Source organism: Cladophialophora immunda (assembly GCF_000835495.1).
Source record: "Cladophialophora immunda strain CBS 83496 unplaced genomic scaffold supercont1.2, whole genome shotgun sequence".
NCBI classification, from domain to species: Eukaryota; Fungi; Ascomycota; class Eurotiomycetes; order Chaetothyriales; family Herpotrichiellaceae; genus Cladophialophora; species Cladophialophora immunda.
The window spans coordinates 5,353,196-5,369,385 of NW_015622542.1; the positions used below are offsets into that span (position 1 = coordinate 5,353,196).

At 52.0% G+C, this 16,190-nt stretch overlaps 3 protein-coding genes across 4 annotated transcripts; all 3 read right to left on the bottom strand.

Moving 5' to 3' along the window:
• Nucleotides 1–1,425: 1,425 nt before the first annotated feature.
• Nucleotides 1,426–2,263, bottom strand: PV07_04091 (uncharacterized protein). Its single transcript, XM_016390874.1, has one exon. It carries the CDS (start codon nucleotides 2,161–2,163, stop codon nucleotides 1,477–1,479), a length of 687 nt encoding a protein of 228 aa, XP_016252776.1. The 5' UTR covers nucleotides 2,164–2,263; the 3' UTR covers nucleotides 1,426–1,476.
• Nucleotides 2,264–7,180: 4,917 nt separating this feature from the next.
• PV07_04092 lies at nucleotides 7,181–10,381 on the bottom strand. Of its 2 annotated transcripts, none has more exons than XM_016390876.1 (2): nucleotides 8,084–10,381; nucleotides 7,181–7,645 (listed from the first exon to the last, which is right to left on the bottom strand). In XM_016390876.1, the coding sequence occupies exons 1-2, from the start codon at nucleotides 9,619–9,621 to the stop codon at nucleotides 7,615–7,617; spliced, it is 1,569 nt and encodes a 522-aa protein (XP_016252778.1). In that variant the 5' UTR covers nucleotides 9,622–10,381; the 3' UTR covers nucleotides 7,181–7,614. The 2 variants fall into 2 exon arrangements, with proteins under 2 accessions (XP_016252778.1, XP_016252777.1); XM_016390875.1 differs by having other exon boundaries at nucleotides 7,181–8,018.
• A 273-nt stretch (nucleotides 10,382–10,654) lies between these two features.
• PV07_04093 (uncharacterized protein) lies at nucleotides 10,655–15,638 on the bottom strand. The gene is made up of 2 exons (XM_016390877.1): nucleotides 11,664–15,638; nucleotides 10,655–11,618 (listed from the first exon to the last, which is right to left on the bottom strand). Exons 1-2 carry the CDS (start codon nucleotides 15,210–15,212, stop codon nucleotides 11,262–11,264), a joined length of 3,906 nt encoding a protein of 1,301 aa, XP_016252779.1. The 5' UTR covers nucleotides 15,213–15,638; the 3' UTR covers nucleotides 10,655–11,261.
• Nucleotides 15,639–16,190: the final 552 nt, after the last annotated feature.

Below are 16,190 nucleotides of genomic sequence, written 5' to 3' on the forward strand. Positions count from 1 at the left end.
ACATTATTCGAAGACACCGGCATTTCTATCCGCTTTCTCAATTATAGGCGGGATTCGCGGCTTGACGACCTGAGACAGCCAGATGATATCGTGCAGAAAGTCGCATGTGTCCAATGGAGAGGAATCACCCAACTCGGAATCAAGTTACATGACAAGATCATACAGCCTATGATCATTGATAAGGTAAAACGGGGGACTTTTGAGACGCCTTTGATTGTGGTGATCATCACTGACGGCGAGGTAAGAAAGAAATACCGTTCCAAACTCCTCGGGGCTCTTAGTTGTGGTTTCCGCTCTCCCTTTCCTTCCCTTGCTCTTTTGTTGTAGGGGCCCGAGAAGCTATAGACGGTTCCAAATCTGAGACTGATCATCGCTATCACAGCCCTACGGTGAGGGTCGCGAAACGCTACGAGATAAGATTCGACAATGCAAACAGAACTTATCGGGCACAAATTTCGGAGACGGTTCGGTTGTCTTCATTATCTCACGAGTTGGAAGCAGTCCCCAGGCCTTGGGGTTTATTGGGGAGCTTGAAAATAGTCCAGGATTGGAGCAGATGGTCTATTGTTCCCCAGATCGATTAGACGAGAAGATGGCAATTTTGCAGCCAGCCGCTGGGAACACCAAGTATACAAAATATGTGAGTTCAGTTACGTTTTTCCTTTGTTCCAACTGCAAGGCCGAAAAGATTCGCTCGCTGACTTTTCGCACATTGGTGGGAATAGTTGATTGAATTGTTTGTGGCTGCATTGGACAATCAGACAGGCTAGGGTACAAAGTTCGCGGGACAATCATGACAGGGACACGACGAAATCGCTCAAAGTGCGACACTTTTGGAACGATCGGACGCTGCAAGGGGAAATGTTGGAACTATATCAAATGTAGCAACTTCCCACAAAATCTGTAAAAGCCTTACAAAGTTGCATAACTGTCAGGTGTCACTGAAACAAAGGTGCAAGCCAAAGGGAAGTTGCTCATGATGAGGATCAGAAAGGAGTCATAGTAACTCTGTGAGTGCAAAGAATAGGGTGTGGATTGAGCTGTATTTGGGATCGTCATGATTCAATTGGCCTATATGCCCATATGAAATTTTCTACTCGCATGGAAACTATCTACTCGCATGGAAACTATCTACTCACAAGGAAACTATCTACTCGTATGGAAACTATCTACTGGAAAAACAGTAGTGATGGCAAAAAGCCGGTGTCACGCTTGCAAAATCCTCCACAATGAATCAGGGCACCAGTAGTGTCCTCCGTCCCGAAGCCTATCTCTTCATCTGAAGCTCTTTGTGTGGTCCCTTCCTCCAATCCATCTGCTCTTGCCCTCTGAGTCGTAAGTATTCGTAATTCGTAGCTGGTTGTTCGCGGTGATAGTCGCTTGATTGGTCGGTCTGGGTGTCACAGCGGCCAGTCATCTGGCCGTCCGACACGTCCCAGCCGGTGTCCAACAGAGACTCTACCACATTCTGCCTAGCTAGTAGCTCGGGGGGCCGGTCTTGGAGCCGTTGGTTGTGCCTGTACTTGTTGCTGTGGTTATACTTGACCGTGAGGCTTCATGGGTGAGTGAATTGCGGCTGTTGCTGTCTTGTCTAGGTGTGGATTTCTTGGCTGCTTCGCTCCCGGAATGCTTTGTTGCCTCCTTGACCGGGAAATAATATGTCTGATCTGGCTCGGTCTTCGTGGAGCTGCTGTTGACGGATGGTTTGGCTGTCTGAACAGGAACCGGAGCCGGTGGGTAATAAGGCTCTGCCTTCGTAGAGTTGCCGTTGACGGGTGGTTTGGCTGTCTGAACAGGAACCGGAGCCTGTGGGTAGTAAGGCTCTGTCTTCGGTATGCCGCCGTTGGCGTATTGATCAGTCGTGTGACCCGCTACGGAAGAGTAGTTTTGAGTTCTAGTATTTAGAACATTTCCCGGTCGCTGGGCCAGTCTCTCTGCAAGCTTTGTCGGGAAGGAGCACGCGACTTTGATTGCATTCTCGTAGGCCAGGAGCTCGAGGTGCAACTCCAGGACGGAAGGGTCGATGTGCAGAATGTGTGAGTCCGCATCTTTCTGTTGAAGATGGCTATTGAGCAGAGTGACCAAGTCAGTGCTTTTCAACTTGCTGGTAAATTGACCAATGAATTTCTCTGTCAGATCTTGGGGGGAGATTGCGTGCGCCATGTTTAATGGAGTCGTGGCCGAGTTGAAGTATATAGATGTACGATGATGATTTTCGAAGCAGCTATCATTCAAAGAGGAGGAGATTGATGCCGAAGGAATGAGGCGTGATATTACAATATCGACATGGATTTATATGTCCGGGGTACGTACCAACATGAATACTCTAAACTTGAACCAGGAAGAGAAGGGTGACCTCGTGCAAATGATGCTTGCGACGTCAGCGAAGCAACCCATTCTGCTGAGGCTCATCCATAGCCCATACGGGACCACGTCTTTTTCAGGTCCTTGCGCAGGCGCGGGCTAAGGAAATTTACCAGCACAGAGTATTTGGACAGCTCATCCCTCGACCCCGTGTTTGGTGACGACGCAATCTCTCTGCGAAGCTTAGCAGCGGCCTCTACCCTGAGCTCGCCATCGAAAGAGGTGTGCGGGCGCAAAAGTGGTGAGGCTGAAAATCGACTCAATTTCGGTTACTTGCAAAGCCATCGCTTAAGGATGATACGTGCATTCGGAATCTGACACGCTTCCTTCAAGGTAGTGGTTCTCTTGAGTCGTTGCAGTGCGCTGTCAGAGCACTCGCATGGGATCCAAAAGCTGCATATCCTAGGCGGCGGCCCCTGCGGGATTGCTGCCTAAGGCCGCAGTATGTGTTCATGCGGGAGGAGTGTGGTCGCTTTTCATTGGGGAGCAATAACTGGTCAAGTACCGAGCTGCAGTGCCACCTCACACGAGGGGGTGGTGGTTAGCTTCTACCGCGAACTTCTTCAACGGTGATAGTATAGAATATTTGGGCGCGAGTTGCTCGCCCAACTCATCACATTGGGCTCACCGGTTTGACGGATTCAATGCACGACGAGACAGGAATTTCTCCCATGAGCTTCCTATCCTCGAGAAACTATTGCACTGCCCCTTATCAAAAGTAAAAACCAAGGTGTGGAAGGATCAGGCTGCTTGCTCATCGGTAGTTCTCGGTGGCTACTAGCAGTCCGTGAATGATCTACACATGTCAGAACAGTGAAGCGGTAGTCGACACCAACCGCCTGGAAGCTCGTGCCTCACTTTGGGAAGGTTTGGACCTTTTGCGATGCCAGTCCATATTCGTGTCGCTCTTCTCCTGACGAAGGTCGAGGTATCTGCGAGCTTGGGATCGTCGAAATGGCTTTGGCGATGGCGCAGATGGTGCACGGGTCCCAAGCAGTTCAGCCTCACGAACCGCTCCCTCAGCCTCTGCAGATTTCGTTTGAACGTTTTCGCGCCACCCTACGCGTTGACGAGCAAGAGCAGTTTCGATACACACAGTTCCAAGACGTCGTTTCCGAGGTCCAACGGCTGGAACGGAAGCAGGCGGCTTCCAGTCGCACCCGCAAGATCCAGTCCCGGATTGAACCGTTCCTGGTCTTTCTCGAGCGGTATGGGCGAGCACTGGACTCGGCGACGCAGGCGCGACCTGTACCTTTCTCACTCGTGTGGGGGCTGGTGAGAGTAGTGCTGGAGGTTCGTTCATCCTCTGCAAAGGAACACCGGTGGGTGGTGTTGACACAGTCTTAGGTCGCTTCATCCCATTCCCAGTATCTGGAGAGGTTGATCCATGCAATCGAAGATATCAGCGATAAAGTCTCACTCTATGCTGAATACGAGAATCTTCTCAAGGGCGATCTTCGTTTCCAGGCCGCACTGGCAGAGGTATACTATGATACCCTGGTATTTCTGCACAAAGCAAAGACGGTATTTTCCAAGCGCGGTCAGTTGGCTCTGTTTTCTTGAAAATCGGTCTCAACGCTTACAGGTGGTAGGCCTCAGCTTGCTTTGGAGAAACATCTGGCGAACGTTCGACCTCGATTTCCGTGATACTCTCAGGGCTCTTTCTCGACACACTGTCATTTTAGAAAATGAGATCGCGCTATCTAACAACACTAAAGCCGTTGCCGTCTGGAAAGGGTATCCCCAGGCGCGGCAGAACATTTCGAGGTGGCTATCTCCTGCCGATGCACAAGATGACTTCCTCAGAGAATCGAATCGTCGCACCTCGCCGTGCGGCCAATGGCTCCTTGATCACGAGCTCTTCCGAGAGTGGTGCCAATCCATCGACAACCGCATCTTGTGGATTGTCGGACCACCAGGCTCGGGCAAGACGGTCCTAAGTACTTCAATAATCGAGCACATCCAAAACGCGGGAAATGCAGATGTGCTCAAACCTGTGGCCTTCTTTTACTGTTCCCAAAACTCTCAGCAGAACCGGACCACCATTTCCATCCTTGCCACCTTAATCGCACAAATAATAGCCCAGTTTGAAGACCTTCCAGAGGTGGTGCTCGAATCTTACAACAGGTCGACGAAATGCGCGAGGCCTCGACTTTCAATGGCGGACCAACCTCTCCTCCTCATCGGGTCTCTCTGTGGCCTCCTTGATGAACTCTATATCTTGATAGATGGATTAGACGAGGCCGAGAGTCCGGACGAGGTACTGCGGAACATCCTCGCCATCACCAGGTCTACAGTGACTACTCGCACCTTGATATTGAGCAGAGACCTACCTCGATTAACCAAGCAACTTGGTTCTCATCCACACTCTATCTTGAGAATAAAGTCTAGAGACACAAGAGCTGACATTGACATGTTCGTCACAAGTCAATTGTCCAAGCTCGACTTTGTTGACGCAGAATTGCATGACAGAATGTTCGCTAAACTCTCCCAAGGAGCAGATGGCATGTTCCTCTGGGCCAGCCTTCTTTTACAGTCTTTGACGTCGGCGACGAGCACCTACGATGCGATGGATATAATCTCCAACCACCCGGTGGGCTTGAGTCTGACCTACAATGCCATCTTGGAAAGATTCAAAACAAGGTCCCGCCAAAGTCAAAGGCTCACCAAGAGATTCTTGACTTGGATGTGTTGCGCCGCCCGCCCAGTCGGTTGGAATGAGTTAACAGCAGCCTTGGCTGTTGGCAAGGTCGAAGAGATACCGTTTAAGGGGGCGATGCTGGAAATTTGCAGTCCTCTGGTCGAATACCTCCCAGACCTGGATATCTTCAGATTTGTGCACATTTCCGTTCGGGAATTTCTGTTGGCTGTGACTGAAAATCATTCTGTGGAAGAAAGCGACGATGAATCGAGCTTGCCCTTTCAAGAGGCAGATGGCCACGCTCACATTGCAAATGTATGTCTCAGGTACCTCCTCCAGGCTACCGAGACGGGGACCAACCTCGCAACCGACCCCTTATTCCCTTTGTCTGAATACGCGATGTCCTTCTGGGCGTACCATCTGGTACGATCCGGATATGAACCCGAGCTCGATGAGATGATGCACAGCTACTTGTCATGCCGTCGGCGACGCTTAAGCTGGATCGAGCGGCAACTATTTGGTGAAGCATCAGTCTTCCCTTTGCAACACCTGGTCAAACTCCAAAAACAGCTCTGCAAATGGGCATCCGCGGGGCAGCGGGAGCGCGATGATCGCCTGGATTGGATTCGAGATGTTGAGCAGATCTTGTTGGATGTAGAGAACGTCGAAGAGCAGCAAGATTTCGGCTCAGAGTCAGACAGCACCGGCAGAGCCAAAATAACGTACTTTGAAAAGCTGATGGTCATCAGAGACCTCTCCCGAGAATATACCATGAGCAACAGACTCGATCAAGGTGAGAGTTGGATGACCCAGGCTCTGCGGAGGAAACAGGAATCTCTCAAGCAGGACGAGCTGTCGACCGTTTGGCTGTTGAACAGCTTAGGAATCATATACGACCAACAGCAGAAAGTCGAGCTTGCTGCATCTACGCAAGAGAAGGCGCTCATGATCCAGGAGAAGCATCTGGGAACTACCCATCCAGAAACAATTTGGACGGTCAACGAGCTTGGCCGCATGTATAGACACTTGAAGCGCACTCCAGACTCCATCTCGATGCATTTACGAGCACTTGCCGTCTTGGAGACGTCTGGAGACGATTTGCAAGTGGCATGGACCTTGAACACACTGGCACGAGCATATCGGCAACTGGGAGACCCTGTGACTGCAATATCACGCCACAGAGAGGCTATTGCTATTCAGAAGAAGCTGCTCGGTGACGACCATCCCCACGTCCTCTGGGCCACGGCTGATATAGGCCGATGCTACCGCGACCAAGGCAGATTTGTCGAAAGTGCACAGCACCACCGGATTTGCCTTGAGGGCCGGAAAAGAGTCCTGGGCATGGACCATCTTGATACCCTATGGGCGATCAATGACCTGGCCTTTGTCGTGGCGGAATTTGACAAAGTTGAAGCCAGACAACTGCACCAGCAGGCATTGGTTGGCCAGACTCTCCTTCTCGGCGTCTCCCACCGTGACACAATCTGGACTAGAACGCAGATCGAGAAGCTTGAGGCTCAGATGGGTCGGTTGGAAGCAGGATAATTCACTGCGACTGGAGAGTTTTCGGTTTTCTTTTTCTTTTCTTTTTTCGGGGCAGATCTTGGATTGTAGTCCTCAGTCGCAAACATCCAGTCTACAGAGCTGGCCAACGGTGTCAGTGTTCGGTGGTAGTTGAGCTGTCGTTCTTCATCTTCGGTTGTTCGGTCGCGACACCATTCATGCACCAGAAGATGGAGAGACACCGAAGTGTCCGTGGTTGCTGAAATGATCATGCCATGTATGCATTGACCTAGAGCTAGACATTTTCTTCCCTCTTTTCCCCTTGTTCGTCCTCTTTTTGGAAGAGCATAGCGCGGATCGCACCACAGCGAAGGACTTACCCGTTCATCAGCTCACGGGCCTGGCTCTCCTGTTGGCGTTTGTGATCTTTGAGCTCCAGGCTGTGGATTGAGATTCTTTGGCAAACTGGTAGAAGTCGGATTCGGTTGATGCTCTGGTCGTTCGACTGTTTGGACTGTTAATTCAGGCTCTGCCTCCAGCATAATTCCAATGACATTGAAATGTCTTCCGTAGCAATGTGTTCCATTGCTCTAGGACACCCTCCACCAGTCAGCAGAAGGGAGCAGACACCTTCAAAAGCATTATGGCAATGCCAGGCAGGATATGTCTGCTGGCTCAGCCTCCCGAACGCCTGGTCGAATTCCAGAAGGGTCCCCGGATAGTTTCTTTGTAAATGGATCTCATATAGTGTAATATGAATCCAACCTCCGATTAGTTCTAGCACTCTCTGCCACATATAATCGCGCTTGCTAGGGCTTCTCTTTTCTTCTCTTCATCTATTTTCGTGACATTCGCTATGCTCGCGCATGTAACTATAGCAATTCCTCCCCAGGGCGCACATCTTGGAGAAAGAAAAGGGGTATCATGACCCTCAGGCCGACAAGAACCATGCAACCAGTAAGTATTAACGCCTTGGAGATGCTACCCACATGGCCAACCAAGTGAACGCCTTCGTCCATGATCGATGCAGACATAACATGTGGTCCGTGGGCAAAAAGTATGCACAAGAACAGGGCTACCGTCATAACGCCTGCAGAAACAGCTAGTCATAAGACGATACAGGAGGATGATTGATGCCTGTCCAAATTGGAAGAAGTTAGTTTTCAAAGTCTTGTTCTGGTATAAACGAGCGTGTCAGCGAGAGTGCCCGAGCAGCGCATGTTAGCTAATGCCGGAGATTGGCTCCCCCCAGGCACTCTTGCCAGCCTGAAGCCACTACTCGTGCACAACAAGTCTACCACCTCAACTCTCACGGGATTCAGTTGTCCCAGCTTCAGTCTCTGAACTCTCAAAATCATGCGCTTCAGCCTCGACAACCTCGGCCTCGCGTGCTGTCACTGGGCGAGGTTCGAGCCGCGCGGTTTGATTAGTTGCGATGGCTTCGACAGGCTCTGGTTCACGTCGATCCTGTTGCTCTCGCGCTTTGGCGGCTAGCTCCGCTTCGTACTCACTTCAGGCATACCACGTCAGGCAAGGCGGGCTAAGCACAAAGGGGAGAAGAAATGCAGGACCTACCAGCGTGCTTGCTCAAGTCGGTGGATCCATCCGGCCGTAATTTTCAATCGTTCCCTCACGCTCGAGGCCGGTAGCAGGGCATACTTTTCCGTCTCCGCAATTGGTAAGACGCTCGCGAGCCAGTAGGGGAATGTTGCTGCATCCTCTGGTGGTTGTCCGTATGCGGCAAGGACCCGTTGGTGCAGCCATCGTGCTGATCGCGCTTGAGCTTGGCGAACAAACTCCAGTCCGTATTCCAGAAGTTGCTGCGTGGACGAGTGGTAGAGTCGGACAAGGCTATCCTCGTCGTCGGGTTGGGCAGGTATACTCGTCTCCCGGGCCTCTATCACCTCCTCCTCGTGTACACTGATGTCATCAAAGCGTTGTATTCGACCAGTGAGATAGCCATCAACCATCCCGGTCTCAACGACTCGGAATTTGTACAATCCTCTCGTCTCCAAAAGGCTCCGACCGTCGGCCAGCATTTCTACTCGTTCAATAAACAAGACGGTTCCATATTCCTGCCAATGAGACCCGCCGTGCTGGTAATCGCTGTGTGGCTTGTATGACAACATGCCAAATTTGCGTGTGCCGTTTTCCAGGACTCGCCGGACCATTAATCGGTAGCGGGGTTCGAAAATATGCAAAAATGTCGGCATCTGGGGATATACCAATGTACAAGGAAAGAGCGGTAACTGTGTCTCTTCATCAACCATGTCTTCCTGTGCGGCAAGGGCCTTTCTAGCCACTAGAAGATCAGGCAACAGGTGTAGTATCAAACGCGTGACTCTCTTGTTGCTGGGTGTCATCTGCTGGGTGTGGACCAGGGGTAGTAAGCGACGACACATTGGACAGTGATTGGTATGATCCATGGCCCGGCAAAAGCACCTTCTACAGAAAGTATGACCGCAGGAGGTTGTCAAGGGGTCCAGCATGATCTGGTAGCAGACCTGACATTCTAGTTCGGCCCGGATCGCTTCCCTCAGATTTTCCAGAACGGCCACGTCGGCAGTTCGTACAGAATCAGGGTCGCTAGCATCGACAGATGTATAGGCAACGTCGGAGTGGTAGTTCAGCTCGCCCATATCGGCCAAAACAAACGTCGCTGCGATTCGACCCCCTGAAAGCACACGCGAGCGAGGGATAACTTCGGGGGAACTGTCGTCAGGGACGGTGTTGTTCAACTTTTCTTCCAGCAAAAGCCGAATTTGGGGGGTTTTCGTGTTGTAGCTTGATATGAAGGCCTTCACACTATGTCCGATCTTGTTCAAGGTCACATCGAACCCGCAATCGCCGATTGAATGTTCCGAGCCACAGCCATCGAACGGACATAAGAAACCTTCGGATCGACCCTCGACAATAGGATACGTGATGTTCTCCCGTTTATATAGAGGTGGAAGGCATGGTCGGCAGAGGGCATTGCCACATGGCAAGGTCATAGGCTCTCGGAGGGGTAAGGAGCACCGTGAGCACTGGAACAACTTGACAATGTCCCGGGCATTGCTGTGTGCGTCGAACCCATCCAGGGGTGTCGTCGCCGACTGTGATCCATCACTCATCTGCGCAAGGAATCAAAATATGTCCTGAGTATCCCTGCTCTTCTGTATGCTTGTGAGCCAGTCAAGACAGTCTATAGATATGATCCATATGTAGAGTCTGGTCGCATCTGCGCCTCTTGGCTCAACATCCAGAGTTTGGCGTCTAGGTAGCCGCCTCTGTCTGCGAGGGCTAGTAACTGGTGTTTTGGTGTCTGTAGATAGACTAACGCTAGGAGTGTTACGCGAAGGAATTGAGGGTTGGGTTTGAAAGGTGGTTCCAAAAAGTCGCGCAGATAGGTGAGAGTCTGGCTTTATATCGTGGAATGGAGGAAGTTGAATAGGACTCTCCCAATGCAGGACGTTTCAGCGTAGATAGCACGATATGATCAGAGGTAACAGGAGATTCGACCCAACAATCGAGTCGAGGAGTCAACGACGTCGTTGACTTGAGCAGATTTCAACCCGAGATGTGGTAGGACAGGACCGCCATGCATCCCCAGTCGAGATCCAAAGTGATGACCCGCACAGTTGTCAGGAACCGAAAGGACATGTCAGGCGCGGCAGCGAAAGAGGAGACCAGGGAACATCGAGGAGGGCTTCAGCGAGAGCCAGGCTTGTGGGAACAGGAAACCATGGGCCTGGGGCAGCAGCAACGGCGAGCGAGTGAAAGCGAAGGAAAGCCCCCATCTTGCTGATGGCACGAACCAGGGCGAGTGATTGGTGGTCAGAGGGGAACTCGTCAAGCAGTAAGACTTTGTTCGCCACAGTAGCGCGCGATGCGTGAGCGATGTCAAGGGATATCGAGATCTGGATTTGGTGTCGGGATCGAGAAAACGGCCAGCAACATTGAGACACCACGGCGGACCGCGGACTGGATGGATGAGTGCCGGCTACTGGGGGTGGCGCGAGGAGGACGAAGGAATGTGTGTGGGCGCAGGTGGGAAAAGTGCCCAGAGCGAAAGGTGCGCGGCCGGTGGACGCCGACCAGCAGCAAGGGCTTCTACTGACCCTCGCTGATTGGTGATTTGAGTCTTTCTCCCCCACGATCATCGTCATCACCAAGTCCCTGTATTCGCACGTGATTTTCAGTTCACGTGACCTCCGACACGTGATATCAACAACTTTTGATAGTTCCACCTCCAAAATGTACATGTCATGGACTCAACTTCTGAGACCTCTGGCCCATATCGAGCCTCATGCCTCATTGGTGCTCTTCCTCCTTCTCTCCAGTGCCGCATAATCTATAACGATCCCATGCTAGCTTCCTCTAGCCAGAAAGCATGCGCACAGCGACGCGAGATAACCCACTTGAAAGCATGGCATAACCGGCTACCAAATGCAGAAGAACGCCATGCCTTGCCTCCCGTTCTGTTCCACAAAGTATCCTGCCGAAAACCATACCCAATACATCCGCCCACAACTGTTGGCGACATAACCGTAATACGCCACGCTATTTCGAACTGGTCCTACCGCCACATGTCCCCTTCTCCATGCGTTCCAGGCCCTCCTAGACCCTATATGTTTAACAAGATCCGCCCTGTGGACTTTGCTTCCCCGAGGTCTCGAGTTTCGGAAAGTTACAAGCGAAGCATCACTATCGTGCATTCCGAATCAATCATCAGTCCGTATTCAGTGGTCCTCCATGTGTCAACGTGACACAACTATCCCGTATCGGACTCGGTGGAGTCTCCCATCTCTTCGTCAAAAATAATCTTTCGCATCAGACCCTTGTTGAAGAGGTTGAGGATGTAGTGCCGCGCCTGCAGGCGATAATGATGACTCTCCAAGATGACCAGCGTTTTCCGAAACATCTCCGTGTCGCCGAAGTGGCTGGGTTGTCTCGTTTTGAGCGCGTGCAGGTCCGCCGCAGCCTTCTTGTACATGACAGAGTTCCCCATCTCGACAACGGACTTGAGTATCTTGGCTCTCACTGGGTTTTCGTCCGTCGTGGCGGCTTTGTACTTGGCATCGTTCTCGGGTGATGGTGATTGCGGTACAGTGGCAGATCCGACCGATTTCTGCATTGTTAGCAGCGTGTCCCAGAATCCCGGACGAAAACTTACCAAGCACAAGGCCTCCAAATGACGGGGCAGGCAGAGACCAAGCGAACGCCCTCGGGGGTCCACCGTCGTATCCCACCCATTTTCAGCAAGCAATTCAAACCCATGAAGAGTACGTGATATCAAGCCTAGAACAAAACACGCGGTGCCTCGCATCGACAGAACTTGAGCACCTTCTGCAATCCTCACGATGGTGGTAACCACATCCGCCTCTTCCAGGAATGGTGCACCGAGGTCCATCGACCCAATATTGCCAACAGCCCACATGCAGCCTTTCACCTTGGTCAGGATTTCTGGGTCTTCTTCGTCAAGGTGGAAATCTCGGATCGTGGACGAGAACTCGTAGAAGTGTCCCGACTGCTTCAGAAGTTTGCAACCCTCATGCGTCCGGGCCAGTTCTCGGTAGAAATGGGGAGGGGCAATTCCAACCTCGTGCAGATCCACGGTAGCATCTTCATTGAAATGCACCTTACCAGTACTGCCATCCATGTATGCTCGAAGAATCGATGCTTCCACCAGAGCCACATACGCATCATTGCGCCCTAGGAACCAGTCGTCCATTTCCTGCGTGATGTAGTCAAGCCCGCTGAGATATCGGTAGCCGACAGAGGTCGAAAGGAAGCGCAATAGGAGCGGAGCGCCGATCTCACCGAGGTGATCTAGAGATGGTCTGCATTTGACAACGTACTCCAAGTGGCTTCTTTGGTTACACGCCTCTTCGAGAATTTTGACCGCTACTTCGCCGACTTCGACGTCCGGGTCGTATAATTGCGTGAGAACTAGTCGAAGAGCCCAATGCGAACTTGAGCGATCTTGTAGTCCTGATGAATACTGCACGCGACCTACCGCATATCGCCGAAGCAGCTTGGTCGCAAAGAGTCGGATGTCCTTGACGCCGGAGGTCAGTGCTTTTGACAGGATAACGCGAAGATGGGTGTCCAAGGTGTAATCCATATTACCCAGGAGTGCCCGAATCAAGTCGTCCCGGTCTTTGAGTTCAACAAGGTGGTAGAAAATGTCCATCATATGCCACTGTTCCATTAGACGCATCCCCTCAGCAGAACGGCTGAGGGCGCCCAGCATGGCAAAATAGCCTCCGCTGAGTGTCTCCGCCATATTGTGCCGTTCGAACAATGGGTTGGACGAAGTGATGCCGCTATGCGGATCGACCTGGGCGAGGCATTCACCGATCTGCCGCAGCAATTTGTTCTCTGCAAGGTATTGTACACCTAACGAGGTTTGAGTAAGTGTCCGCATCAAAGCACAGCCAGTACGAATGTATCGCTGGTTGGGTCGTGTGTTTCTTATGGTAGAAAATCGGTATTTGAATGGCCGGAAGAACCCCACAAGCCTCTTCATGAATTTGGGAGACCTGATAGCCTCCTCCAACCTTTTAGGATTGGTCAGCGGCCCTTCGACCAAGCCTTGGATCAGTTCCCATTTCCATTTGATGTATTGTGAATGACTGGTGACCTGGCTGTCGGCCATGGCCTGTCGGAACTGATCCCCGTCCATCATGGCCGTGTATTTGGTTCTTTCAACAGTCTGAGGACCGACCGCTAGTTCGTCGACCTGTTCAATTCTTCCTAGTGCGGAGGCAGAAGCTCTATTAAGTGCTCGGTTGATGCTTTCGATCTGGTAGATCATACCCATGTTGATAGCTGTTGTTTCGGAGCCGTAGTCGAGGCTGCTGGGCACAAGATCTCCAAGTACCTGGATACCTGAACTGATCGTTTCGGGTAGAGTGTGATGTGCAAGTTTCAAAACCTCGGTCAACAAAAGAGTCGCCTTCCTCTTCAGTGCCAGGTCCTCCTCGATTTTGATCAGATCCACCAGTGCAGGAATGAGACCAGCCTTTACTAGTGCCGCCAGCACGAACGCCGAGAAGTGGTATGTTAGATCAAATCTCCCCTCTGCATTGTACTCTGCCAGTTGTCTCTGGGATGGTTGCTCCACTTGCGAGGTATTGACTCTGCCGTAGGTTGTCAACCTTCTACCGGCCAGGAACGATGTCGACCAGGAAGGTGGCTTGATGCGGAGGATGTCGAAAAAGAGCTCCAGTACAATATCTCGAGATTGCGTTATGGGGTAGACCAGCGAATCAATCAGAGACCGAAGAGGAGAGGCCCCGTTCATCGACAGCAGGAGGAAGCCAGGCCAAGTCTTGAGCATTGCCGCAATCGCCTGAGCACAGGTCTTCAATTTCTCCTCGTTGCCGTTCAACAGCAGGGGGTCCGTAAACGGAGCAAACATTGCTTCAAATTCTCGGCCTGTATGTAAGTACTTGCGCAGCTGTGGATGGTCCAGTATGTGAAGAAAGCTCGCAACAAGTCCTTCGGGAGCCGGGAAGGAGCCATCCGCAAGGGCCTCGGTAAGGGTGCTCATGCCATTTGCTGCGACGACTAGTTCTGTGTGTTTCATCAGGAGTTCAGCTAGCGTCACCAAGCAGATATCTCTCAATCGGTCGTCATATGTTTCGGCGACCGCGACTAGACTGCGGACAACGGCACGCGAAATCTCGTAGACACCGTCTTTGACATCCAAGAATGCACGCACAAATTTGATTGCCTGCTCGCGTTCCAGCATAGCGTTGGCTTTCTTGACCAGAGATAGGATGACCAATTCGTCCGTATGGAGCGTCCGGATTGTCTGCAGGGATTTCCGATCAGCAATTGCGTGTCGAGTCAGTCTGTAGCCCGCGGCCACGACATCAGAGCTTTCGCTGAGCAACATCATCTGAACCCTCTCGCTGAAGACTTTCCAGGCCAGGTCATACTTCAGACCAGGGTTTCGCTTCAACAGGTCGACTAGAGTATTTGCGCGTTCGATGTAATAATCCGGGGGCATTCCGTCCGCCTCGAGCTGTTGAAGGGTCTCTGTGAGCACCACCGTAGGTGACTCGCTGTCGATCGACTCGGTGAGATCAGGGCCCTGGTTTTGTCCCAGCGCAGGGGACTTCAGGGGGCTACCTCGAAAATAACTGGTCAGCCGGTTGTTCGGCGGGGTGGTCGGCGTCTGAGAACGCATGATCTCCTGGTCAAGTTCTTGCTTCAGTTCAGCCAGTTTTCTGTTGGAAGACCCCAACTCCATCTCGACCTTCTGCCTCTGTTCCTTGGTCTGTTTATTGTTCTTGCTCAGCAGTGCTTCCAGCATGTTCTCGGTCCCCAGCTTGATTTTCATCTCCTTTGCAATTTTATCACGAACCGCAGCTTGCCGCTGCTCCGAGGTAGTAAGAACATCGGCATCCTTGTATTGCGGTGGCAGGCGGGCAAAGGTGACGCCTGCCACTTCCGTCTGCGGAGTAGTCCTTCCCGAATGCGTAGTATTTCTCATATCCGTACTGAAACTTCCAGGAGGATTGGCAGGAGTGAAGGCAGGCATGAAAGCCTTTTGGCCATACTGAGCGCTTCCGCCGGACAGGGAGCGGCCATCTTTCATAAAGGGTCGTTGAGAGGTAGAGAGGTCATCACTTTTCCTGGATGCATGGCGGATATTGAAGCGGCCCTGAGTAGGTGTCACCGAGTATCCCGACGCTTGGTCTGACGAGGCCATCGAGCCATGGAGGGTATCAACCCTCTACTAGGCGGTTGGGTGACTTGGGACGGCGCAGCAGACACCCATAGGGATGCTTGTTCGGTTCAGCCGGAACAGTATGATGGAGCGTCGCAGAAGCCAATAATCTGGATTTAAGGAGGGAGGGATCTATCGGCCGCTGGAGTTCTGCTTGGATTGTTCATAGGACTTTCGCTCTTAGATGAATTTCACAGCGTTCGTTTTCGATGGCCCGGGGGGCGGGAGATGGGGACGCGGTCGCGATACAATTCGGCTGGAGGGAGAGGAAGTGAGTCGGTCAGCGACGGGCAATATCGTGTTGATATCCGATATACGAAAAGAGCGAAGATCAAACCAATTTGTCGACAGTTGACATGAAGCGAGTCGTGGATGTACAGTAGTTGTTGGTTTCAGTTGATCCAATCACTAAGTCGAGCGCGATCGAATTCCAAGACCTGCACCTTGTAATCAGGGAGCGCCTCTCCCCCCAAAGCTTGACCCCGCAATGCTTGGACGCATCAGGACTCGCAGGGCCGTCCTACCTACCGAGCTGCCCAGGCGAGTATCTCGTTAATCACCGTTAAGCCATTATGGGTGAGCCCCTCGACCCAGTACGAGGAGTCGTCCAGCCAAGCCTCACGAAGGTACTCACGCAAGACAATGCAGGCTAGACACCTGGATACAACAACACCGTCTCAGCGACTTCCTTCCCCCTCTGCGAGTGATTCTCTCCTCTTCAAGCCCGCTGAAACCCACTGATGCTGGCCCCTTCGTTGTTCACGCAGCAGCCATAGCCACCTGGTCGCACACCTTCAAATTGACATCATATTGGCTTCTCAACGACCATCTGTGCCTGCGGTGTCCTGCATTGGCCCAGCCACCTGGCTAGCGGGTAGCGCTCCCACAAAACAGACGGCTTCTTTGGATCTCCAGGAAAAGCAAAGCATCGACATTCACAAGCAGATCTATCAGGTGAGG

What these genes read in the sequence shown, in the direction of transcription:
- PV07_04091 (XM_016390874.1), bottom strand. Translation starts at nt 2,163, where the DNA reads ATGGCGCACGCAATCTCCCCCCAAGATCTGACAGAGAAATTCATTGGT.
- PV07_04092 (XM_016390875.1), bottom strand. Translation starts at nt 9,621, where the DNA reads ATGAGTGATGGATCACAGTCGGCGACGACACCCCTGGATGGGTTCGAC. An exon ending in CGACTTGAGCAAGCACGCTG is followed by an intron (nt 8,019 to 8,083) that starts GTAGGTCCTGCA and finishes GTATGCCTGAAG; the next exon opens with TGAGTACGAAGCGGAGCTAG.
- PV07_04093 (XM_016390877.1), bottom strand. Translation starts at nt 15,212, where the DNA reads ATGGCCTCGTCAGACCAAGCGTCGGGATACTCGGTGACACCTACTCAG. An exon ending in ATTTGGAGGCCTTGTGCTTG is followed by an intron (nt 11,619 to 11,663) that starts GTAAGTTTTCGT and finishes CTAACAATGCAG; the next exon opens with AAATCGGTCGGATCTGCCAC.